The 25,969-nt window shown below is 45.1% G+C and overlaps 2 protein-coding genes across 8 annotated transcripts in view; both read left to right on the top strand.

Annotated features, from left to right (window-relative positions):
* Positions 1-3,428, top strand: part of LOC130358748 (retinol dehydrogenase 7-like) — an 87,516-nt gene extending 84,088 nt beyond the window's left edge. For all 7 annotated transcript variants that reach the window (XM_056562479.1, XM_056562478.1, XM_056562475.1 and 4 more), the window contains one exon: positions 3,317-3,428. In XM_056562479.1, the coding sequence (XP_056418454.1) occupies positions 3,317-3,339 (23 nt within the window). In that variant the 3' untranslated portion in view covers positions 3,340-3,428. The remainder of the gene's footprint in view (positions 1-3,316) is intronic.
* Positions 3,327-21,100, top strand: LOC130358752 (retinol dehydrogenase 7-like). Its single transcript, XM_056562487.1, has 4 exons — positions 3,327-3,636; positions 6,219-6,477; positions 12,077-12,240; positions 20,676-21,100. The coding sequence occupies exons 1-4, from the start codon at positions 3,327-3,329 to the stop codon at positions 20,891-20,893; spliced, it is 951 nt and encodes a 316-aa protein (XP_056418462.1). The 3' UTR covers positions 20,894-21,100.
* Positions 21,101-25,969: the final 4,869 nt, after the last annotated feature.

Raw genomic sequence — 25,969 nt, 5'->3', positions numbered from 1 at the left:
CTCCAGCTGTTGCAAAACTATAACTCCCAGCATGCCCAGACAGTCAATGGCTGTACATGCATGCTGGGAGTTGTAGTTGTGCAACAGCTGGAGGAACCCTAGTTTGTTAAACACTCCCCATACACTCCACATACAATGGTCATACCAGAACCAATTAGCAGTTTCCCATAGAGATATGTATTCAACATACAATGGTTCCAAGGCCCAAGAACCAATAACCATTTTTACATAGACATATGTACTTGACATATGATGGTTTCAACATATGATGGATCTCCTGGAACCAATTAATATCATATGTTGAGGGACCACTGTACTGTCCCATCCGTTTTTTTGCCATATGGTTTTCATTAGAAAAACTGATTGAAAAAAGTATGGCAAAAACGTGATGTGAACCCAACCTAACTTCCAACAACAGTACAACTGTAACTTAAACATAGAATGCCTATTGTTTAGCAAAACACAGGGAAACATATGAACTTCCACTTAATATACAAAAGGAGGAATAACTCACTTGGCTTGTTACTATGCCTCTTGTCCTACCAGTCACCCGCTCAGCAGATCCTACAGGCACTTTACCCTGTCGTTTTTGGTTACAAATACAGACTATGGCTTTAAAAGGGTAGAACCATCTAGACACTTAAGGCATATGCTCTGGATATTTAGAAAATCTGTAGTTTCAGGCATCACTTCTTCAATATAGCTTATCTAGTATGGGTGCAGGCTCATGTGGTACACCTCAATACCACAAAATGATATCCAGGAGTAAAAAGGAGTCAGCACACCATAACTGAGTTGTGTATCTGTTTAACATTTATTGTGCATGTTCAAAATATGCATTCTTGTGTATGTGACTAAAAGCAACATTTCAGGGGAAATTGTCCTATGTCAAATTAAATTCAAGTGAAGGATACAAATATCATGAGTAAGTAACCAAACATTAGAAGCAAAAATATGTACATTTAAATATGCAAACTATACATAACATGGTAACACCATGTATAAAACACAATACAGCAAAGCTGCAGCATAATACAGCAAGAGAATAGAACTTACTTAGGCCAGCATACAGTTATACTTGCAGTAACAGAGTATGATTTTGGTCTTTTAAGGGACGTCACCTTGATAGAAGAAACCTTGATGGAAGGAATGATTTAGGAGAAAAAAGGGAGGGCAGTCAGGAAGGACTCAAGATACATATAATACCGTAGAGCAGATATAGCTATGAACAAGAATTACATGATGATACTATACATAATGTAAACAGCTCACTCTAAACACCATGCGGGTATGTTGGGTAGGATGTCAGGCCAAGAGTGGTAGGTCCTAAGCAGTGTAAAGGATTAATGCATATAAAGCATAAACCAAAGTACAAGGAATATAGGGGGAGCCTTAATGAGTAACACCTGATAGGTGCACGTACAGTAAAATGTAAAAGCATATTACATGGTCCAAATGAAGCAGGTAAAATATCAGTAAATAAAAGAAAAGATGTAGGTCCCAAGTAGTTGGTGTAAGTCAAAGAGCATGTTCCTGCAAGGAAATAACCATGTGAGCTGGGATACATTATTGGTATTGCCAAGCAGTGAAGAGCACTGTTGGAAGGGCATATTTAGTCTATGCCAGGCACCTATCAGGTGTGACTAGTTGAGGCCATATATTCCTTGTACTCAAGTAAGAATATTGATGGTTCATGTTGCTTATGCACTAATACTTGACACTGCAGGAACACAACAAACACCCAGAAGAGGAAACCACCAGGACCAAAGACTCACATACAAGTAAGGGACAAGTATGTCCAGGAGGGTATGTATATACACAGTTACCAGCTTACAAAAGGACTTATATCTCAACCATTAGCTGATGAGGAATTCACTCAGTTCCCAAAAGTTAATGTACACTCTAGTAGGGCTGGTCAGAATAGCACGCTATATACTGTATGAATAAGATATGGCTATGGAGCAAATGGTGCCAACTGGTGCCAGAAAGTTAAACAGATTTGTAAATCACTTCTATTAAAAAATCTTAATCCTTCCAATACTTTTTAGGGGCTGTATACTAAAGAGAAATCCTAAAAAGAAATGCATTTCCTCTGATGTCATGACCACAGTGCTCTCTGCTGATCTCGGCTGTCCATTTTAGGAACTGTCCAAAGCAGTATATGTTTGCTATGGGGATTTTCTCCTGTTCTGGACAGTTCCAAAAATGGACAGCAGAGGTCAGAAGAGAGCACTGTGGTCATGACATCAGAGGAAATGCATTGCTTTTTTGGATTTCTCTTTAGTATACAGCCCCTAAAAAGTACTGGAAGGATTAAGATTTTTTAATAGAAGTGATTCACAAATCTAAAACAACCAAAGAACACATAGGTGCACTCGCCGCAAAGCAGAGACTATCGGGTCTTGAAGTCCGATGATGGGGTGACGGGTGATGGCATGGGCGCTTCACCAGTGCCCATGCCGTCACCCCGTCACCGAACTTCAAGACCCAATAGTCTCTGCTTTGCGGTGAGTGCACCTACGTCGTCTTTGGTTGTTTTAGATTGAGGCTTCATATCTATGTACGTGCACCCCGCAGGAGACTTTTATTGGAGGTCACTGAGGACCTTACTGCACACAGAGTTAGGTGATATAGCTCCTTGAGTGCTTTCCCAATTCCCTTGCTTTGTTGTTTATTGATTAACAAAGGGGGCACTCCCTCCGTCTGGAGAAGAAAAAGTTTAGTCTCAAGGGGCGACACGCCTTCTTTACCGTGAGGACTGTGAATTTATGGAACGGTCTACCTCAGGAACTGGTCACAGCAGGAACAATTAACAGCTTTAAAACAGGATTAGATACATTCCTGGAACAAAATAACATTAATGCTTATGAAGAAATATAAAATCTCATCCCTTCTCCAATATCGCGCCACACCCCTACCCCTTAATTCTCTGGTTGAACTTGATGGACATATGTCTTTTTTCAACCGTAGTGACTATGTAACTATGTAACAAATCTGTTTAACTTTCTGGCACCATTTGATTTAAAAAAAAAAAGTTTTCCACAGGAGTATCCCTTTAAGTATCATGACTACTTTTACTATTATTAGGTCCTCAAGAGGCATAAAACATTACCTTGTGCCCTGTTGAATCACTAATTTCAGGCTCAATAAAAGGTTAACCCATCATGAAAAACTCATACTAAATTTTCAAAGTTCTCTTATACAGTATTGATCAAAGGGGCACAATATGTATTCTAAAAATAAAAAATAAACATCTATGGTGTCAAAATAATTTCCAGCAAATTGTTTTAACTTTATTTACTTTTTTTCTTTTCAGGACCTGAGTCATGTGGCTTCTGATCCTTGTTGCATTAGGTTTGGTCTACCTCTTCAGGTGGAACCAAAGACGTTTGATTCTATCCAATCTCCTAGATAAATATGTACTGATCACAGGATGTGACTCTGGATTTGGAAACTTAGCAGCTAAACAGCTGGACAAACGTGGCATGCATGTACTTGCAGCTTGTCTTACACAGAAGGGAGCTGAAAACCTGAAGGAGACATCTAGTAGGCTGCAGACTGTGATCCTTGATGTTACTGACAGCCAGAGTGTCAATGCTGCCACTGCATGGGTCACTTCCATTGTAGGAAACAAAGGTTACTTATTTTCTTCTCTCTTATAAACATTGTCCATTATGTGATATAAAGGATTGGCTAGACAAGCTCTCAAGATTATTGGGGTTGACCAGCATCCTTAGAATAATGGGTTAGAGCTCAAACCTGCATAAAACATGGGGAAAATTTACTAACCCCTAAATCCCTGCCACTTTAGTGCTGCTGCCACTTTATGTATTTTCCAGCAGGGCCTGCAGCAGTTACATCACATACATCATTCAAGTGATGCTGTAGCATCATGTAAATAAGGTAGACAATTTTATTACTGAAGGTCATAAAACACCATAGCAGTGATGGCCCTGAAGCAGCAGGGGATTTGCAGGTAAATAAAGTTTTACTTCTCTGTTTTATGCCTCTACCAGCTCCAAGGCCCCTTTCACACTACCGTTGTCACCAAAATCTTACATCATGAACTCCCATCTAAAAAGTCTCTAAAACGGCCGTCAAAATATCCCATTCATGTCAATGGGATTTTTTGACCATCCTGCAGCACCAGTTATGTCCCGTTATGACTAACGGACATTATTTTTGATGGCTCAAAAGGCGGTGCATGCAGTAGGTCTATGGGTGATGGATGTTCACAATTGACATCCATTAGTGCCCATTATTTTAACGTCCGTTATGATCCATTATTTGTACTGCGCATGCTCAGAAATAAAATAACGGACTATAACGGATGGAATAACAGGTGATAATGGATGGAACATGTACGTTAATTTGACAGAATGCCTGTTAAAATAACGGAGATTGGTCATCCGTTATCATCCATTATGTTCAGTTATTTTGTCTATTTTTTCATGGCCTCTTTCATCTGAAAAATGGCTGTCAAAATGCAGGAACATGACGGTAGTGTGAAAGAAGCCTTATACAATTTACAAAAAATCCTGGAAAACGCCATAAGATCCAGCATAGGAAACCAGATATTGTACCAATTTATCAGGCTCATAAAGTTAAAATGAAGGAATAAATTAGATTTATAACAACCCTAAAACTAGACAGTTTTATTTTAGGTGTATCTAAGCCTATAAAATAAAAAAATAACAATAGCCCTCTGGAAAAACTATGCAATTCAGGCTGACATTCCTTAGTATGATTTTCCAGACTTCAAGGGTTCATTCACACATACTCAGATTTGATGCGCAGGATTTGATGGACAGGATTTTCTGCTGCAGATTTCAATGTAAAGTAAATGACTGAGCACAGCATCTAATCTGCAGTTACAAATCCTGCACATCAAATCTGCGCAGGATCCTGTATGTGTGAATGTACCCTAAAGGGGTATTCCCATCTTGGAAATGTTTGGCAACCCTATAGAGAACGCAGGGAGTGGTGACCAGCCAGACACGGTTCCCCTCTTATTCATTTTTATTCTTTCTCTGGATCAGTGGGAGTCCCAGGGGTCAGACTTTAAAGTGTTCCTGTGTAGCAATAATTATATTTTAATAATTTTTTATAATGTAGATAATACCATTATATGTATATTTGTAATATACATTGGTTAAAAAAAGGTGTATATTTTTGGGTTAAAAAAAATACTGACCCTGCAGCTATTGCCTGAGTGTCTCTATTAAGAGTCCAAATACAGGAAGTGAGGACAGGGCAAACAGGACTCTGTGCAGGCTCCTGGCTTCTCAGTCATTCTGATGTGTGAGCCAGGAACGTGTCACAGAGCCTCATTGTATAGAGCCCTGCTTGTCCTCAGTGTACAGAGCCCTGCTTGTCCTCAATGCACAGAGCCCTGATTGTCTTCACTGCACAGAGCCCTGTTTGTCCTCAGTGTACAGAGCCCTGCTTGTCCTCAATGAACAGAGCCCTGCTTGTCCTCAATGCACAGAGCCCTGCTTGTCCTCAGTGTACAGAGCCCTGCTTGTCCTCAGTGTACAGAGCCCTGCTTGTCCTCAGTGTACAGAGCCCTGCTTGTCCTCAGTGTACAGAGCCCTGCTTGTCCTCAGTGCACAGAACCCTTCTTGTCCTCAGTGCACAGAGCCCTGCTTGTCCTCAGTGTACAGAGCCCTGCTTTTCCTCAGTGTACAGAGCCCTGCTTGTCCTCAGTGTACAGAGCGCCGCTTGTCCTCAGTGTACAGAGCCCCACTTGTCCTCAGTGTACGGAGCCCTGCTTGTCCTCAGTGCACAGAGCCCTGCTTGTCCTCAGCGCACAGTGCCCTGCTTGTCCACCCACACTTCCTGTATTTGGTCTCCTCAAAGAGACACACAGGCAATAGTTGCAGGGACAAAAATATACAAATTTTTTAACCAGTGTATATTATAAATTTTTTGCTACTGGCAGGTACACTTTAGCCAATCAGATTGTTATCACCTATTCAATTAAAATGGGAATACCCTTTTAAAAGGATATTCATAAAAGTAAAATGTTATTTATATATATATATATATATATATATATATATATATATATATATATATATATATATATTATAAGATCTGTATTAATTAGGATAATTTTAGGTCAAATAGATGATCCAAGCACTAACAAAAATTGTATAAATGACTTTACAATAAAATACATGATTTTCTTCTGTCCAACTTCTATTTTCTTATCGTAGGTCTCTGGGGTGTAGTGAATAATGCTGGTATTTCTGTGCCAACTGCCCCAAATGAATGGATGACTAAAGAAGAGTTTTGTAAAATCCTGAACGTGAATCTCTTGGGTGTTATTGATGTCACTCTTAAGATGCTGCCTTTAATTCGAAAAGCTCGTGGGCGTGTAGTGAACGTTGCAAGCATTGCGGGTAGATTAACAATCTGTGGAGGGGGATACTGCATATCTAAATATGGGGTGGAGTCATTTTCTGATAGCCTCCGGTGAGTAACAAATGATTATTCTGTCTTTATGTTGCTTTTGTTGTGATGCTTGTGTGGTGCCCACGGGGAGGATAGGGGGGTCTGCACAATTGAAGAAGTCCATGACCCTAAAGTAAACTAAGATGAGGTGTCTGGGTGCTAGTGTACCCACGTTAGTATGTGCAAATTACTTAATCCAGACATGTGGGTAATTCGGAAATACTTCTCTGTGCCGTACAATGCAAATAAACTCCTTACAGCACAGGGTAGTGAGAAATCTACAGTCTTTAGCCTGGATGCATGAGCGTTTAAGACAGTTCACTTGAGTAGTTTTAGAAGCAGAAATGCTGTAGGAAAGTCTCTAATAAGGCTATAAGCATTTGAAGCATTGCTATGACATACAGACACAGTCTAGCAAAGTAAACTCTACTGAGGAGGTCCTTCACTGTGGTAAATGTGCAGAAGTCTTTTTTTTTTTTTTTTTTTTGGTCCTTCACTGTGGTAAATGTGCAGAAGTCTTACCTGTGTTACGATTTCCTAAAATAGGGTTTAAGGAAAACATGGTTTTCATTTGTAAACCACACAGCACACAGAGTCCAATGATGGCAGAAGAGCACTTGTACAGCTTTTATTTCTTCTGGCTTTAAGATAATTTTCCTCTCAGAAAAACCCAGCAGAAACAGGAATATATAAACTGACATCATCTCAACATGAATGTTACGCCGAGCGCTCCGGGTCCCTGCTCCTCCCTGGAGCGCTCGCGGCGTTCCTCTCTCTGCAGCGCCCCGGTCAGACCCGCTGACCGGGAGCGCTGCACTGACACTGCCGGCGGGGATGCGATTCGCATAGCGGGACGCACCCGCTCGCGAATCGCATCACAAGTCACTCACCTGTCCCGGTCCTCCGGCTGTCACGTCCTGGCGCTCGCGGCTCCGCTCATTAGGGCGCGCACGCGCCAGCTCTCTAAGATTTAAAGGGCCAGTGCACCAATGATTGGTGCCTGGCCCAGTCAGTCTGATTAGCTTCCACCTGTGCACCTGTCTATATAACCTCACTTCCCCTTTCCTTCCTGGCCGGATCTTGTTGACATTGTGCCTTGAGAAAGCGTTTACTGTGTTTACCATAACTGTGTTCCTGACCTCTTGCTATCTCCATTGACTACGAACCTTGCCGCCTGCCCCGACCTTCTGCTACGTCTGACCTTGCCTCTGTCTAGTCCTTCTGTCCCACGCCTTCTCAGCAGTCAGCGAGGTTGAGCCGTTGCTGGTGGATACGACCTGGTTGCTACCGCCGCAGCAAGACCATCCAGCTTTGCGGCGGGCTCTGGTGAAGACCAGTAGCAACCTAGAACCGGTCCACCGACACGGTCCACGCCAATCCCTCGCTGACACAGAGGATCCACATCCAGCCTGCCGAATCATAACAGTAGATCCGGCCATGGATCCCGCTGAGGTGCTGCTGCCAAGTCTCGCTGACATATCCACGGTGGTCGCCCAGCAATCCCGACTGATCGCCCAACAAGGTCACCCGCTGTCGCACTTGACCGCCATGCTACAGCAACTTCAGTCACAGCTACAGCAGCAACCATCTCCTCCGCCGGCTCCTGCACCTCCTCCGCAGCAAGCGGCCGCTCCTAACCTCCGCTTGTCCCTGCCGGACAAATTTGATGGGGACTCTAGACTCTGCCGTGGTTTCCTGTCACAATGTTCCCTACATTTGGAGATGTTGTCGCACCAATTTCCTACAGAACGGTCAAAGGTGGCTTTCGTGGTTAGTCTCCTGTCTGGGAAGGCCCTGTCATGGGCCACACCGCTCTGGGACCGCGATGATCCTGTCACCGCCACTGTACAGTCCTTCTTCGCTGAGGTTCGCAGTGTCTTCGAGGAACCTGCCCGAGCTTCTTCTGCCGAAACTGCCTTGCTGAACCTGGTTCAGGGAAATTCTTCTGTAGGCGAATACGCCATCCAATTTCGTACCCTCGCCTCTGAATTATCTTGGAACAACAAGGCCCTCTGCGCGACCTTTAAAAAAGGCCTATCCAGTAACATCAAAGATGTGCTGGCCGCACGAGAAATTCCTGCCAACCTGCATGAACTTATCCATTTGGCCACCCGCATTGACATGCGTTTTTCTGAAAGACACCAGGAGCTCCGCCAGGAAAAAGACCTTGATCTCTGGGCACCTCTCTCACAGTATCCTTTGCAATCTACCACTGTGCCTCCCGCCGAGGAGGCTATGCAAGTGGATCGGTCTCGCCTGACCCATGAAGAGAGGACTCGCCGCAGAGATAAAAATGTATGTCTTTACTGCGCTAGTACAGAACATTTCTTGGTGGATTGCCCTATTCGTCCTCCACGTCTGGGAAACGCACGCACCCAGCTCACGTGGGAGTGGCGTCTCTTGGTCTGAAGTCTGCTTCTCCACGTCTCACTGTGCCCGTACGGATTTCTCCTTATGCCAACTCCTCCTTCTCAGCTGTGGCCTTCTTGGACTCTGGTTCTGCGGGAAATTTTATTTTGGCCTCTTTTGTTATTAAGTTCAACATCCCTGTGACCCGTCTCGCCAAGCCGCTCTACATTTCCTCGGTCAACGGAGTAAAATTGGACTGCACTGTGCGTTACCGCACAGAACCCCTGCTCATGAGCATTGGACTGCATCACGAAAAAATTTAACTTTTAGTTTTGCCCAACTGCACCTCTGAAGTCCTCCTCGGTCTGCCATGGTTCCAACGCCACTCTCCTACCCTTGACTGGACCACCGGGGAGATCAAGAGCTGGGGTGCTTCTTGCCACAAAAAATGCCTCACGTCTGCTCCCAGTCCCGTCAGTCAAACCTCAGTGTCTCCTCCTATACCTGGTCTCCCCAAGGCCTATCAGGACTATGCTGTGTCTCCTCCTCATAGCCCCCGTCCTGGTAACACACTGCCCCGTGCCAAGCTTCACCCTCTGCCCCCCCTCCCCATTCCCACTCCTTCTGAACTGCCTGCCGTTGATGAGTATACCCAGGACTTCTCTGTCCTCCAGAAGGAGACTCTACAATCGCTCCCAATGTCCTCGTCCCATGCGGAGCGACAACCGGACAAAAAGAGGGGGAGACCTAAGGGGGGGGGGGGGTACTGTTACGCCGAGCGCTCCGGGTCCCTGCTCCTCCCCAGAGCGCTCGCGGCGTTCCTCTCTCTGCAGCGCCCCGGTCATACCCGCTGACCGGGAGCGCTGCACTGACACTGCCGGCGGGGATGCGATTCGCATAGCGGGACGCGCCCGCTCGCGAATCGCATCCCAAGTCACTCACCTGTCCCGGTCCCCGGCTGTCACGTCCTGGCGCGCGCACCAGCTCTCTAAGATTTAAAGGGCCAGTGCACCAATGATTGGTGCCTGGCCCAATCAGTCTGATTAGCTTCCGCCTGTGCACCTGTCTATATAACCTCACTTCCCCTTTCCTTCCTGGCCGGATCTTGTTGCCATTGTGCCTTGAGAAAGCGTTTATTGTGTTTACCATAACTGTGTTCTTGACCTCTTGCTATCTCCATTGACTACGAACCTTGCCGCCTGCCCCGACCTTCTGCTACGTCTGACCTTGCCTCTGTCTAGTACTTCTGTCCCATGCCTTCTCAGCAGTCAGCGAGGTTGAGCCGTTGCTGGTGGATACGACCTGGTTGCTACCGCCGCAGCAAGACCATCCCGCTTTGCGGCGGCCTCTGGTGAAGACCAGTAGCAACCTAGAACCGGTCCACCGACACGGTCCACGCCAATCCCTCGCTGACACAGAGGATCCACATCCAGCCTGCCGAATCGTAACAATTAACTGGAGACAGTTTTTGGGTAATACCCCTCCTAAATGTCACACATACCGTAGGTTACTGTAATCATTCCAAAGCTGATTTTATATGGTTAGCATCATGGAAATAAAGAAAACTTCTCTGGCAGATAACTTACAGTCTACTAAGCAGCATAGCTGAAAGACACGCTTACACTTCCCCAGGGTAGCCAGACACTGACTAGTTAAAATTGGTTTTAGAACTCTGGGGAGAGAGGGTTGGACAGAGCAGAAGCTTGTCTGAAAGAAGGTCATGTGACCCAGTTCTCATGCATCTTTACATATTTCCATCAGTTGTGGCAGTACACAGAAACATTGCACCTTGCATACATACATTTAGACTACAGCAGCTGATACTGTAGGTGGGTACCAGGACACTGTACATGAAATCTCATTTACAATCTAGGGCAAATTGTGTACAAAGCAAATTAAACTATTATTGTATTTTTTGCAGTGTAGAAGAAACCAGATTAAGGAGGGAATCCACACAATGGGAAAATCATGAACCATTAATTTAGTCATATGGTTTGTGCACCTAATTGCTAACAAACTAGTTGCCACTGGTATTAATATTATGGTAAATTCTATCTAGTGCTATGCCATGGACACTTTTATGTAGAAATATACAAGATGACTGCATAAACGTATTGAAATATCCATTTAGTCTGCCACTAGTACTCCATATGAACCAATTTTTTTCTCTTGAGTAGTTGAATTGATAGGGTTTTCTAGGATCACAAAAAATGTCTACTTTTCACCCATATTTGGGGTTTGCTACAAACTAGCACTCTTCCTGTGCCACCCATCTCAACCGTTTGTAAGAGATAACTGCTTTGTGCAGATTTCCAGCTCAACTAAGAGCTATATGAATGAACAGCCCAACTTCTGCCTGATACAGGGTGCCGACCTTAGGCCTATATCACTGCTTCATGAACGATCACTGGCAGTATCATGCTGTAGGGGTGTTTTTCAGTAGTTGAGACAAGGAGACTGGTCAGAGATAAGGGAAAGGCTGAACGGAGAAAAATACAGAGATATTAATTCCAGAGTTCTCTGGACCTCAGACTGGGCTAAAGATTCGCTAAAGGGACCACTTTGTGCAGGTCCATGAATAGCCCAACCAGAGCCCTGACTTGAACCCTGACTGGAGGTTGTCAATGAATGAGTATAGTGCTTCCACTAAGTACTGAGTATAGGGTCTAAATACTCATGCCAACGCTATATTTAATAGTTTTTTCTTTTGAATAAATTTGCCAAGATTTTAAAGATTCTTTTTTCACGTTGCCATTATGGGATTATGAGTGCAGTATGATTGGGTTGGACTTAAAGACCACAACATAAAAAAGTGTGAAAAAGGTGAAGGGGTATAAAGACTTTCCAGATGCACTGAATGTCCTCAGACAACCCCTTTAATACATATTATATTTCATAAATTTTAGGATATATATTTTGCAGCTAACCTAGTATTTCTTTTGTATGACTTTACATATATTAGTTAAGGTTCATGCATGTGGCAGATCCATATGTAGTATCAAGGATTCTAAGTACACTGAGCCCTGTCTTCCTCTGTACTATGTAAAGACTGGCACACTGTGCTCCATTGGTTACAGATATTCTCAACTAGTATACTTCTTACAGAATCAAACAAAAGATAAACTTCCATGCCTTCATTTAAAACTGGAGGCACACAGTGTGGTAACCCTATTATAAAAATATAGATACTGTAGGAACAATGCAGTGTGCCCCAGAATAAAAAGCAATGAAAAACTTGTAAATCATCCAAGTTGACTTTTATATCTTACAGCCGCGAGATGAAGCCATTTGGGGTGAAGATTTGTATTATAGAACCTGGTTTCTTTGCAACCCATGTAACAGATGCTAAGTGTATGAAAGAAAGCATTAATAAACTCTGGGCTCGAGTACCAGAAGAAATCCGCAGGAGCTATGGACAACAATACTTTGAAGAATGTAAGTATATTGCCCAAGGAATTATGGACATTTTTAAACATTTATAATTAGATATGAGGACATAAATTGCTGCTTATATTTCTAAAAGCTGAAATAAACCTAAAGTGAACATTCAAACTTTTAATGGACATACTTACACAAGTGTGAAGGTGCCATGAATCTCTCAGCACCTTAAAAAAAAGGCCTACACCAGCAAATCAGAAAAAAAGGACAGATAAAGGCTATTATTTCTCTTATTTACACTCATTTTTTCTTTACACATTCTTTCATTTACACAAAATAACTTTTTATATTTTTCTATATACTTTTATATATATACTTTTATATTACCGCAAAGTAAAAACCCTTTTACACTGGCCGATTATTGGTTAAATGAGTGTTCCTTGGAAGGCTCGCTCCCAATAATCGGCCCATGTAAAAGGGCCAGCGATAAGCTGACGAATAAATGGCACTGGTTCTTTTGCTAATTGGATCTTTTGTGCGACCAATAAAATCATTATTATCTGCCGCAGATCACACTATGTAATGTGGATGTGTGACTGACAAAGATGAAGTTTAGGGTCCCACATCTGATTGAGCCCTGTAAAGGTTTAGAAACAACGGAGATAATGGGGTACTCACATTAATAAAAACTTAACCCCAGAATAGGGATGTCTAATCATAGGGGATCCCACAGCTGTCTCCTGAACAGGGCTCTGCAGCCACCTTCTTGGATGCGCTTGTTCTGAACAGCAGTGACGGTACGCTTAGCGACTCACCGGCTGGGATGGGGTCCTCTTCATTGAAATGAACATGCATACTTAAAGGAGTACTTCGGTGAAAACCTTTTTTCTTTTAAATCAACTGGTGGCAGAAAGTTAAACATATTTGTAAATTACTTCTATTAAAAAATCTTAATCCTTCCTGTACTTATTAGCTGCTGAATACTACAGAGGAAATTCTTTTCTTTTTGGAATGCTCTCTGATGACACCACAAGCACAGTTCTCTCTGCTGACATTATTATAATAATGCTTTATTTATTGTTGTCCTTAGTGGGATTTGAACCCAAGTGCCCAGGCACTGCAAGGCAGCAGTGCTAACCACTGAGCCACCATGCTGCCCTTAGCATACATCTGCTATGAATGGTTGCTAAAATGGACAGAGATGTCAGCAGAGAGCACTGTGTTCGTGATGTCATCAGTGTTCCAAAAAGAAAGGAATTTCCTCTGTAGCATTCAGCAGCTAATAAGTACTGGAAGGATTAAGATTTTTTAATAGAAGAAATTTACAAATATGTTTAACTTTCTGCCACCAGTTGATTTAAAAGAAAAAAGGTTTTCACCGGAGTACCCCTTTAAATAAGAATGTTAATGTCACGATTCGGCTGGCTGGAGGTGGATCCTCTGTGCTAGAGAGGGATTGGCGTGGACCGTGTTGGTGGACCGGTTCTAAGTTGCTACTGGTATTCACCAGAGCCCGCCGCAAAGCGGGATGGTCTTGCAGCGGCGGTAGCAACCAGGTCGTATCCACCAGCAACGGCTCAACCTCTCTGACTGCTGAAGATAAGCGCGGTACAAGGGAGTAGACAAGAGCAAGGTCGGACGTAGCAGAAGGTCAGGGCAGGCAACAAGGATCGTAGTCAGGGGCAACGGCAGGAGGTCTGGAACACAGGCTAGGAACACACAAGGAAACGCTTTCACTGGCACAAGGGCAACACGATCCGGCGAGGGAGTGCAGGGGAAGTGAGGTATAAGTAGGGAGTGCACAGGTGAACACACTGATTAGGCCTGCTGCGCCAATCAGTGGCGCAGTGGCCCTTTAAATTGCAGAGACCCGGCGCGCGCACGCCCTAAGGAGCGTGGCCGCGCGCGCGGGGACAAGACAGACGGTGAACAGGTCAGGTACGGGAGCCGGGATGCGCAGCGCGAGCGGGCGCCTCCCGCGTCGCGAATCGCATCCCGGCTGGGAGTGATATTGCAGCGCACCCGGTCAGCAGGTCTGACCGGGGCGCTGCGAATGAGAGGATGCTGCGAGCGCTCCAGGGAGGAGCGGGGACCCGGAGCGCTCGGCATAACAGTACCCCCCTTGGGTCTCCCCCTCTTCTTGGGGCCTGAGAACCCGAGGACAAGACTTTTGTCTAGGATGTTGTCCTCAGGTTCCCAGGATCTCTCCTCTGGGCCACAGTTCTCCCAATCCACCCAAAAAAATCTTTTACCTCTGACAATCTTGGAGGCCAGAATCTCCTTCACAGAGAAGACGTCAGACGAACCGGAAACAGGAGTGGGAGAAACAACTTTGGGAGAGAAGCGGTTAAGGATGAGTGGTTTAAGGAGAGAGACATGGAAGGCATTGGGAATACGGAGAGAAGGAGGAAGAAGGAGTTTGTAAGAGACAGGGTTAATCTGGCACAAGATTTTGAAAGGACCAAGATAGCGTGGTCCCAGTTTGTAACTGGGGACACGAAAGCGGACATACTTAGCGGAGAGCCATACCTTGTCTCCGGGAGCAAAAATGGGGGGAGTTCTTCTTTTTTTATCAGCAAATTTTTTCATCAGGGATGAAGACTGTAAAAGAGAATTTTGGGTTTCTTTCCATATGGTGGAAAGATCACGAGTCACCTCATCCACAGCGGGCAAACCAGAGGGCAAGGGAGTAGGGAGGGGAGGAAGAGGGTGACGGCCGTACACCACGAAAAATGGTGATTTAGCAGAAGATTCGGAGACTCTGAAGTTGTATGAGAATTCGGCCCATGGTAGAAGATCTGCCCAGTCATCCTGGCGGGAGGAAACAAAATGCCGTAAATAGTCACCCAGGACCTGATTAATTCTTTCTACTTGCCCATTGGATTGGGGATGATAAGAAGAAGAGAAGTTTAATTTGATCTTGAGCTGTTTACAGAGGGCCCTCCAGAATTTAGACACGAATTGGACGCCTCTATCCGAGACGATATGCGTGGGCAAACTGTGAAGGCGAAAAATGTGTACAAAAAATTGCTTTGCCAACTGAGGCGCTGAAGGAAGACCAGGAAGAGGAATAAAATGTGCCATCTTGGAAAATCGATCAACGACCACCCAAACAACTGTGTTGCCACGGGATGAGGGCAAGTCCGTAATAAAATCCATACCAATCTGTGACCAAGGCTGTTCAGGAACAGGCAGAGGATGAAGGAGACCAGCAGGCTTCTGGCGAGGAGTCTTATCCCGGGCACAGACAGTACAGGCCCGCACGAAATCAACAACATCAGTCTTCAGAGTCGGCCACCAATAAAATCGAGAGATGAGTTGCAAGGATTTTTTGATGCCCGCATGGCCTGCGAGGTGGGAGGAGTGTCCCCATTTGAGAATCCCGAGACGCTGGCGTGGAGAAACGAAGGTCTTCCCTGGAGGAGTTTGCCTGATGGAAGCTGGGGAAGTGGAGATCAGACAGTCCGGAGGAATGATGTGTTGCGGAGAGACCTCTACTTCAGAGACATCAGAAGAACGAGAGAGGGCATCGGCCCTAATGTTCTTGTCAGCAGGGCGAAAATGGATTTCAAAGTTAAAACGGGCAAAGAACAACGACCACCTAGCCTGGCGAGGGTTCAGTCGTTGGGCAGACTGGAGATAGGAGAGATTCTTGTGATCAGTGTATATAATAACTGGATATTTTGATCCCTCCAGCAGGTGCCTCCATTCCTCAAGCGCCAATTTAATGGCCAGTAGTTCTCGATCACCAATGGAATAGTTTTTCTCTGCCGGAGAGAAGGTCCTAGAAAAAAACCCACAAGTAACAGCATGCCCGGAAGAATTTTTTTGTAGAAGGACAGCTCCAGCTCCCACAGAGGAGGAATCTACCTCCAATAGAAAGGGTTTAGATGGGTCAGGTCTGGAGAGCACGGGAGCAGAAGAAAAGGCAGACTTGAGATGTTTAAATGCGTCTTCCGCTTGGGGAGACCAGGACTTAGGATTGGCATTTTTCTTGGTTAAAGCCACAATAGGGGCCACAATAGTGGAGAAGTGTGGAATGAATTGTCTGTAATAATTGGCGAACCCCAAAAAACGTTGGATAGCACGGAGTACGGAGGGGCGTGGCCAATCTAACACGGCAGATAGTTTATCTGGGTCCATTTGTAGTCCCTGGCCAGAGACCAAGTATCCTAGGAAAGGAAGAGATTGACATTCAAAGAGACATTTCTCCATTTTGGCATAAAGTTGATTGTCCCGAAGTCTCTGAAGAACCATGCGGACATGCTGGCGGTGTTCTTCTAAATTGGCAGAAAAAATCAGAATATCGTCCAGATAAACCACAACACAGGTATGTAGGAGATCACGAAAAATTTCATTCACAAAGTCTTGGAAGACGGCAGGGGCGTTGCACAGGCCAAAGGGCATGACCAGATACTCAAAGTGTCCATCTCTGGTGTTAAATGCAGTCTTCCATTCGTCCACCTCCCTGATGCGGATGAGATTATAAGCACCTCTTAAGTCCAGTTTGGTAAAGATGTGGGCGCCTTGTAGGCGATCAAAGAGTTCCGAGTAAAGAGGTAAGGGGTAGCGTTTTTTTACCGTGATTTTATGTTAAGTCCGCGGTAATCAATGCAAGGGCGTAGGGAGCCATCTTTTTTGGACACAAAAAAAAATCCAGCTCCGGCAGGAGAGGAGGACTTGCGGATAAACCCCTTTTTTAAATTCTCCTGGATGTACTCCGACATGGCTTGTGTCTCTGGAGCAGACAGAGGATAGATTCTGCCCCGGGGTGGAGTAGTACCCGGGAGGAGGTCAATAGGACAGTCATAAGGCCTGTGAGGAGGTAAAGTCTCTGCTTGCTTTTTGCAAAAAACATCAGCATAGTCCAGATAAGTCTTAGGAAGACCAGATACCGGGGGAACCACAGGGTCACGACTGTGAGTACTGGGAACCGGTTTAAGACAGTCCTTGTGACAAGAAGTACCCCAGTTCTTGATTTCTCCTGTGGACCAATCAAGGGTTGGGGAATGGCGTTGAAGCCACGGTAATCCAAGAAGAATTTCTGAAGTGCAGTTGGAGAGGACCAAAAATTCAATTTTTTCGTGATGGGGTCCGATGCACATTAGGAGAGGTTCCGTGCGGTAACGCACGGTACAGTCCAATCTTTCATTGTTAACAGAATTGATGTAGAGGGGTCTGGCGAGACTGTGGATGTTGAACCTGTTGATGAGAGAGGCCAAAATAAAATTTCCTGCAGATCCGGAATCCAAGAAGGCCATAGCAGAGAAGGAGAAGGTAGAAGAAGATATCCGCACAGGCACAGTAAGGCGTGGAGAAGCAGAGTTCACATCAAGAATTGTCTCACCTTTGTGCGGAGTCAGCGTACGTCTTTCCAGGCGGGGAGGACGGATAGGACAATCCTTCAAGAAATGTTCGGTACCGGCACAGTACAGGCAAAGATTCTCCATGCGGCGTCGTGTCCTCTCTTGAGGTGTCAAGCGAGACCGGTCAACTTGCATAGCCTCCACGGCGGGAGGCACAGGAACGGATTGAAGAGGACCAGAGGAGAGAGGAGCCGGGGAGAGAAACCGCCTCGTGCGAACAGAGTCCATATCCTGGCGGAGCTCCTGACGCCTTTCGGAAAAACGCATGTCAATGCGGGTGGCAAGATGAATAAGTTCATGCAGGTTAGCAGGAATTCCTCGTGCGGCCAGCACATCTTTAATGTTACTGGATAGGCCTTTTTTAAAGGTCGCGCAGAGGGCTTCGTTATTCCAGGATAATTCGGAGGCAAGAGTACGGAATTGGATGGCGTACTCGCCAACAGAAGAATTACCCTGGACCAGGTTCAGCAGGGCAGTCTCAGCAGAAGAGGCTCGGGCAGGTTCCTCAAAGACACTTCGAATCTCCGTGAAGAAGGAGTGTACAGAGGCAGTGACAGGGTCATTGCGGTCCCAGAGCGGTGTGGCCCATGACAGAGCTTTCCCAGACAGAAGGCTGACTACGAAAGCCACCTTAGACCTTTCAGTAGGAAACTGGTCCGACATCATCTCCAAGTGCAGGGAACATTGCGAAAGAAAGCCACGGCAAAACTTAGAGTCCCCATCAAATTTATCCGGCAAGGATAATCGAAGGCTGGAAGCGGCCACTCGCTGCGGAGGAGGTGCAGGAGCTGGCGGAGGAGAAGATTGCTGGAGCTGTGGTAATAGCTGCTGTAGCATCACGGTCAGTTGAGACAGCTGGTGGCCTTGTTGCGCTATCTGTTGCGACTGCTGGGCGACCACCGTGGTGAGGTCGGCGACAACTGGCAGTGGGACTTCAGCGGGATCCATGGCCGGATCTACTGTCACGATTCAGCTGGCTGGAGGTGGATCCTCTGTGCTAGAGAGGGATTGGCGTGGACCGTGTTGGTGGACCGGTTCTAAGTTGCTACTGGTATTCACCAGAGCCCGCCGCAAAGCGGGATGGTCTTGCAGCGGCGGTAATACCAGGTCGTATCCACCAGCAACGGCTCAACCTCTCTGACTGCTGAAGATAAGCGCGGTACAAGGGAGTAGACAAGAGCAAGGTCGGACGTAGCAGAAGGTCAGGGCAGGCAGCAAGGATCGTAGTCAGGGGCAACGGCAGGAGGTCTGGAACACAGGCTAGGAACACACAAGGAAACGCTTTCACTGGCACAAGGGCAACAAGATCCGGCGAGGGAGTGCAGGGTATAAGGTGAGGTATAAGTAGGGAGTGCACAGGTGAACACACTGATTAGGCCTGCTGCGCCAATCAGTGGCGCAGTGGCCCTTTAAATTGCAGAGACCCGACCCGGCGCGCGCGCGCCCTAAGGAGTGGGCCGCGTGCGCCGGGACAAGACAGACGGGGAACGGGTCAGGTATGGGAGCCGGGATGCGCATCGCGAGCGGGCGCCTCCCGCGTCGCGAATCGCATCCCGGCTGGGAGTGATATTGCAGCGCACCCGGTCAGCAGGTCTGACCGGGGCGCTGCGAATGAGAGGATGCTGCGAGCGCTCCGGGGAGGAGCGGGGACCCGGAGCGCTCGGCGTAACAGTTAATAGGGAAATTGGGAAGAATAGCTGTTAGCCTAAAGAATATTTAGATGACTAAAGTGTATGAGCGTCTTTAGTTCTGTCACCTGTGTCTTAAAAAAAGACTAAAATTATGACTATAGGGGGAGATTTATCTTTGCATTTAGAGCTTTATTTTTTTGCCTACTCCAAGTGCACAAAATTCTGCACATGAGCCTAAGCACTTTTTTTTCCACTTTTGTGTGTAAACATCAAAGTAGCAAACAGCCTTATCTAAGCAACTTTAATTTTTTTATTTTATTTTGCAGTGGTTGTGAATTGATGATATTCCAATGTCACATGTAGGCATAAAAAAATTTCGCAAGTCAAAGTAGGGTCAGACCTGGCTTACAAAAAATGCCATTGGAGGGCACTTTTAAGATGTCTCACAAAAAGAGAATAGTAATCATACAAAATGGCATTCTGAAGTGATTTATTGTTTTTTGCTTATGTGCAAATAATTTATCAACCCCACTTGATAGTATGACAACCGTGTCGCACATATTGGGACATTTATCAAAGACAGTGTAGGTGTACTGATTTTATACACAGGTTTTGATGGTGTAGTTGGAGTGTACAAGCATCACTTTATATGACGCCTTCTCTGTGACTTTTGTGCAAATTTTTGCACCTGCTGTCTACAGCCAGGTTTGTAAGCGAGGTCTTGGATGGTGTATATTTTTGTGAAATTTAGGGCTGTACGATAAATTTGCAACTTTTTATTTGATTTTTTTTTAGAAAAGTCATGTGTCATAAATCTCTGACCACTGCAAAGGGAAAAAGCAAAAGTGAGTACCCCCTCCCCCCTCCCATGGACATGAATGCAGGGGTGGTGGCGTGACATCATGAACACAGAAGCCCAAGACTTCTGTGTTCTTGAATGCTGCAGCACCAGCCCGGAGATTGTGGGGGACCCCACCAGCCCGGAGATTGTGGGGGACCCCACCAGCCCGGAGATTGTGGGGGACGCCCCCCCCCCCCCGCTATCAGCCGGACCCCCCCGCTATCAGAAATGTTATCCCCTATCCTTTGGATAGGGGATAACATGTCTAGGGGCTGAGTACCCCTTTCATGGGAACCTGTCAGCTTTATTTGCTGCTAAAAGCTGCAGGCACCATTGGATATCTGTTAGGGTCTAAAAGCAAACGGTATCTTTCCTGGAGCTGATAGTGGTTGTGAAACTTATAAGACAGTCAGGGAGGGGCTGGGAGGTGAGGGTGAGCGGTGACATCTGACTAAGAGACAATTAACTAATGATGTCTGCAGCTCTTATTAGCAGATACAGCTGACAGATTCCCTTTGACCTTAGTCATAAAGTACACCGACATCTTAGATAATAGATTGCTTTAAATAATAATCTTCTGCATTGTGCTTGAGATACTTTGCCCTGACTGTAATATTGCTCGTAACAAATCTTGTTTTTTATTTCTATGTATAGATTGTAAAATGATTGACATGCATTTGTCAATGTCCAGCAAAAAGTTGTCGCTGGTGTCAGATGCCATGGAGCACGCCCTGACTGCTGTCCACCCCAAGACCCGTTATTCTGCTGGATGGGATGCCAAACTCCTATACATTCCTCTCTCTTACTTCCCCACTGTAATCACTGATTTTCTCATTGTTAGTTTATTTCCTAAGCTATTAAAGATTGCCTAAGAATATTTTCCTTCTCAGTAATAAATTACATAATTAATGTATCCAAACATTACATTATAAACATGTCCATATATACCGGTGTATCTGTTTTCATCTTATTGTACTACAAAATAACACCTCTATACATAATCTTCTGAGTAATTTGAAGTTTTAGGACATTTTAAGGTAGTCATCCCTTATCCACAGGATAGAGAACAACAAGCTGATCGAGGGGGGGGGGGGGGAGGGGGACCCAGCAGTCAGTCAAGAACAGGAGGAGATTGCCCCCTGAATGCTTGTTATCATACATATTCAATTGTCTTTATTCTGCAAGTCAGTATGATTATGACAATACCAACTGTATATAGTTTTTGTTATGTTTTCTTACTTTTACATAATAAAAAAAAACTATTTTTAAAAGATTTTCTGTTGCTACGTTTGTAGATGGGGTTTATTTATAGCTGCCATAACAATCCATCCTTTTTCTCAATTACACAGAAGTGATGCTGCTGGGGTGACAGAGGGATCCCACTTATTCTGTGTAACTGCTTAGATACCACAGTTGCTATTGACTGCAGCATCTAAGTGATTAAACAGCCAGAATTAAAATTAATTGTTGAGAGTTACAGCTGTAATATACATCTGGCAACTGCTGAGTATACAGCAAGCTTAGCTCCATACTAGTAAACTGACATGTGGCTTTAAAGAGGTATTCCAGGAATAAAAAACAGGCCTTTTTTCTTTCAAAGACATCGCCCTCCTTGTCTCCACTTTGGGTGTGTTATCACAACTTGGCTTCATTCACTTCAATGGAACTGAGCTGCAGAACCACAACCAAACTGGAGACAAACAGGGAGAGGTCTTTGAAAGAAAAAAGGCCTGTTTTTTTCATTCCTGTAATACTCCTTAAGGGTACGTTCACATGAGCGGATTTACAGCGGATTTTACACTGCGGATCCGCTGGTGAAGGCCCGCTCTATGCTGTCTTTACAAGTCCCTGCTCTTAGCGCCAATACGCCGCAACGAGCAGACACTGCAGCGATGTGTGTGGCGTACTCGCACATCGCGGCCGCTCTCCCTGCTCTGAGCTAGGCAGAGAGCTCACGCGATGTGCGAGTATACTGCAACTCGCACATCACTGTGTGTCTGCTCATAGCGGCGTATTGCCTCTACGAGCAGGCACATGTAAAGACAGCATAGAACGGGCCTTCACCAGCGGATCCGGAGTGAAATCCGCTGCGAAAATCCGCTCGTGTGAACGTACCCTTAAATGCTAAATACAATCCTTATAAGGCCCTGTTTCCAACTTGTTAAACCTAAAAAAAAAAAAAAATTCCCAAAAATGTGTTGAATAGGGCATAGTGTTTTGACTTATAGTCCATGGGTGCTCTGTCTTCAAAAACCCAACCAAGGTTGAAATCTAAGAAAAATGGAAAACGGCACTCCAGACAAAAAAAGTTCATTGAATAAGTAAAGTGGCTTTATTCACCCATCAGATAGTAATTGCAATGTTTTAACCTCACAATGATGTTTTTTCAAGCAGGGTGGGGGAATAAAGCCACTTCACTTTTCCACTGAACTTTTTTGTCTGGAATGTCGTTTTCTACTTTTATACATCCAAAAGAAAAGTGACGCAAGAACTTATCCATTGTTTTCAAGGCATCTGGCATGTCAGTGACTACTGCAGGCATTGAATAGGAAACAGTAAAGGGCATTACAAAAACTGAGCTGATTTAGTCAAAAACCTGTACCACATTTGTCTGAAGGTAGAGTGTGGTTTTGCAGCTCAGTTTTATTGAAATGAAGGAAGTTGTAATACCATGCACAAGCTGCAGACAGGTGTGGTGCTGTTTTTGGAAGGAATTAACTTTGGTTTTCTATTGCTGGATAAATCCTTTAACCCCTTAACGACAATGGACGTAAATGTACGTCATGGTGACGTGGTACTTAGCGCACCATGACGTACATTTACGCACCGACATGATCGCGAGCACCGGAGCGGTGCTCGCGTCATGCCCGGCAGGTCCCGGCTGATATCAGCAGCCAGGGACCTGCCGTTAATAGCGGACATCCGCGATTGCGCGGATGTCCGCCATTAACCCCTCCGATGCCGTGATCAATACAGATCACGGCATCTGCGGCAGTGCGGTAGTTTGAATGGACAATCGGATCGCCCGCAGCGCTGCCGCGGGGATCCGATCATCCAGCATGACAGCCAGATGTCCCCTCACCTGGCTCCGGCCGTCTCCCGGGGTCTTCTGCTCTGGTCTGCGATCGAGCAGACCAGAGCAGAAGATCACCGATAATACTGAGCAGTGCTATGTCCTATACATAGCACTGCACAGTATTAGCAATCAACTGATTGCAATGAATAGTCCCCTATGGGGACATAAAAAGCGTAAAAAAAAAATGTAAAAAAATTTAAAATAAAAAAGTAAAAAAATTTGAAAAATCCCCTCCCCCAATAAAAAGTAAAACGTCCGTTTTCCCCCCAAAAAGCGTTAAAAAAAATTTATACACATATTTAGTATCGCCGCGTGCATAAAAGTATGAACTATTAAAATATATTGTTAATTATCCCGTATGGTGAACGGCGTAAACGTAAAAAAAATTTTTTAAAATTGCTGCTTTTTTGTCACATTTTATTCAAAAATTTTTTATAAAAAATGAATAAAAAGTAAAACCTTGGCAAAAGTGGTACGGATAAAAACTACAGATCATGGCGCAAAAAAATGAGCCCTCATATCGCCCCATATACGGAAAAATGAGAAAGTTATAGGTGGTCAAACTAGGGCAATTTCAAACATATTAATTTTGTTAAAATGGTTTGAGATTTTTTTTAAGCGGTACAATTATAGAAAAGCATATAACATGGGTATCATGGGTCGTTCCCCCCTGTGGGCATTGGTGTCGCGGCGGTGGTGGTCGCCGCCCGGTGCTGCGCCATTTTATGCTAGGGACGTTAGGGACCCACTCTAAATAGGTGGTCTTGACGTGGCGAGTGGGCTTGTACTTTTTGATCAAAAATGTATACTAACAACCTGTTAGTTTTTGATATTATGCTGAGAAGCAATCAGATCATTATACAAGATTGTAGATGTGCACCATGTCTGTTTTTCTACCCGAATTCACACTGTGATTTCTATCCCCTCTTTTTTTTTTTTTTTGTTTGAACATGTGCTGCACTCTTCCCCACCCCCTCAGCCCAACCCTATATAAGTAGTAGTTAGCTACACATGGGTCATTTCTTTCCTAGCAGCCTCCCAGTCTGACTGGGAGAGCATGGTAAGTGAGCCATTACACCTTGTTCACACTGGTGTGGTGCTGTGCGGTGTCCGTTGCTGCCGTGGCTGCGGGGGGTGCGGCCCATAGACTGGTTTGAGTGGCATTGGGGCCGCTTTGCCGGTGGGTCTTCCCCCCCTGTGGGCATTGGTGTCGCGGCGGTGGTGGTCGCCGCCCGGTGCTGCGCCATTTTATGCTAGGGACGTTAGGGACCCACTCTAAATAGGTGGCCTTGACGTGGCGAGTGGGCTTGTACTTTTTGATCAAAAATGTATACTAACAACCTGTTAGTTTTTGATATTATGCTGAGAAGCAATCAGATCATTATACAAGATTGTAGATGTGCACCATGTCTGTTTTTCTACCCGGATTCACACTGTGATTTCTATCCCCTCTTTTTTTTTATTTTATTTTTTTTGAACATGTGCTGCACTCTTCCCCACCCCCTCAGCCCAACCCTTTATAAGTAGTAGTTAGCTACACATGGGTCATTTCTTTCCTAGTAGCCTCCCAGTCTGACTGGGAGAGCATGGTAAGTGAGCCATTACACCTTGTTCACACTGGTGTGATGCTGTGCGGTGTCCGTTGCTGCCGTGGCGCCGTGTCTGCGGGGGGTGCAGCCCATAGATTGGTTTGAGTGGCATTGGGGCCGCTTTGCCGGTGGGTCGTTCCCCTCTGTGGGCATTGGTGTCGCGGCGGTGGTGGTCGCCGCCCGGTGCTGCGCCATTTTATGCTAGGGACCCAATCTAAATAGGTGGCCTTGACGTGGCGAGTGGGCTTGTACTTTTTGATCAAAAATGTATACAACCTGTTAGTTTTTGATATTATGCTGAGAAGCAATCAGATCATTATACAAGATTGTAGATGTGCACCATGTCTGTTTTTCTACCCGAATTCACATCATTTTAATTGTATTGACCCACAGAATAAAGAAAACATGTTATTTTTACCGGAAAGTGTACAGCGTGAAAACAAAACCTTCCAAAATTTGCTAAATTGCGGTTTTTAATATTTGTTTGGTTGCGCCGTACATTTTATGGTAAAATAAGTGATGTCATTACAAAGTACAATTGGTGATGCAAAAAACAAGCCGTCATATGGGTCTGTGGATGGAAATATAAGAGAGTTATGATTTTTAGAAGGCGAGGAGGAAAAAACGAAAATGCTAAAATAAAATTGGTTTGATCTTTAAGGTCAAAATGGGCTTGGTCCTTAAGGGATTAAAAGTGAAAAATCTTGATGATTGCTGATGCATCTTATCAGATGTGGTTATTTTTCCGCACAAAAAAAACTATTTCGATGGAACCGATATGTGAACCCAGCCTTATACAGTCAATATAATTTACAACCCAAAAATGGGCAGTGATTCTTCAGTCCCCCCTCCCCAGATCACCATATGTCCTCAGTCACCTGTATGTCTGCTTTCCATGCTCATCTCAGTCAGGCAGTGCAAGAGATATTCAGATATTATGGTGATAACATTCAGTCTCACTGTAAATTGTCACGGGTCTAGAATGTAATTTGTTTGATGACTATATGTTGGCACATGAGATGTAATATTTCATAAAGTATGGGAAAACAAACATTAAGACAGCAACATGCAACACACATGCAGTAGTAAGCTCAGAGCCGACACAGCCTCTGGGCAAACTTGACAGCTGCCTAGGGGACAGCCAGCCAGCTTCCATGGATTCCACTGGCCAGAGGCAGATTTTCCATTAGGCGAGCTAGGCCACCACCTACGGCCTCGTGCTAGAGCAGACCTCACTCCAGGCTGGTCCAGCCCCAAATACATTTCAGATATCCTCTGCCACT

The sequence above is a fragment of the Hyla sarda genome, chromosome 2, assembly GCF_029499605.1.
Source record: "Hyla sarda isolate aHylSar1 chromosome 2, aHylSar1.hap1, whole genome shotgun sequence".
Lineage (NCBI taxonomy): Eukaryota > Metazoa > Chordata > Amphibia > Anura > Hylidae > Hyla > Hyla sarda.
Note: the sequence above shows the minus strand (reverse complement) of the source record. Positions and strands in the feature narration are given on the sequence as shown.

Coding starts and splice junctions, on each gene's coding strand:
- LOC130358752 (XM_056562487.1), top strand. CDS start 3,327: ATGTGGCTTCTGATCCTTGTTGCATTAGGTTTGGTCTACCTCTTCAGG. Junction 3,637..6,218: donor TTCCATTGTAGGAAACAAAG/GTTACTTATTTT, acceptor TTCTTATCGTAG/GTCTCTGGGGTGTAGTGAAT. Junction 12,241..20,675: donor ACAACAATACTTTGAAGAAT/GTAAGTATATTG, acceptor TTCTATGTATAG/ATTGTAAAATGATTGACATG.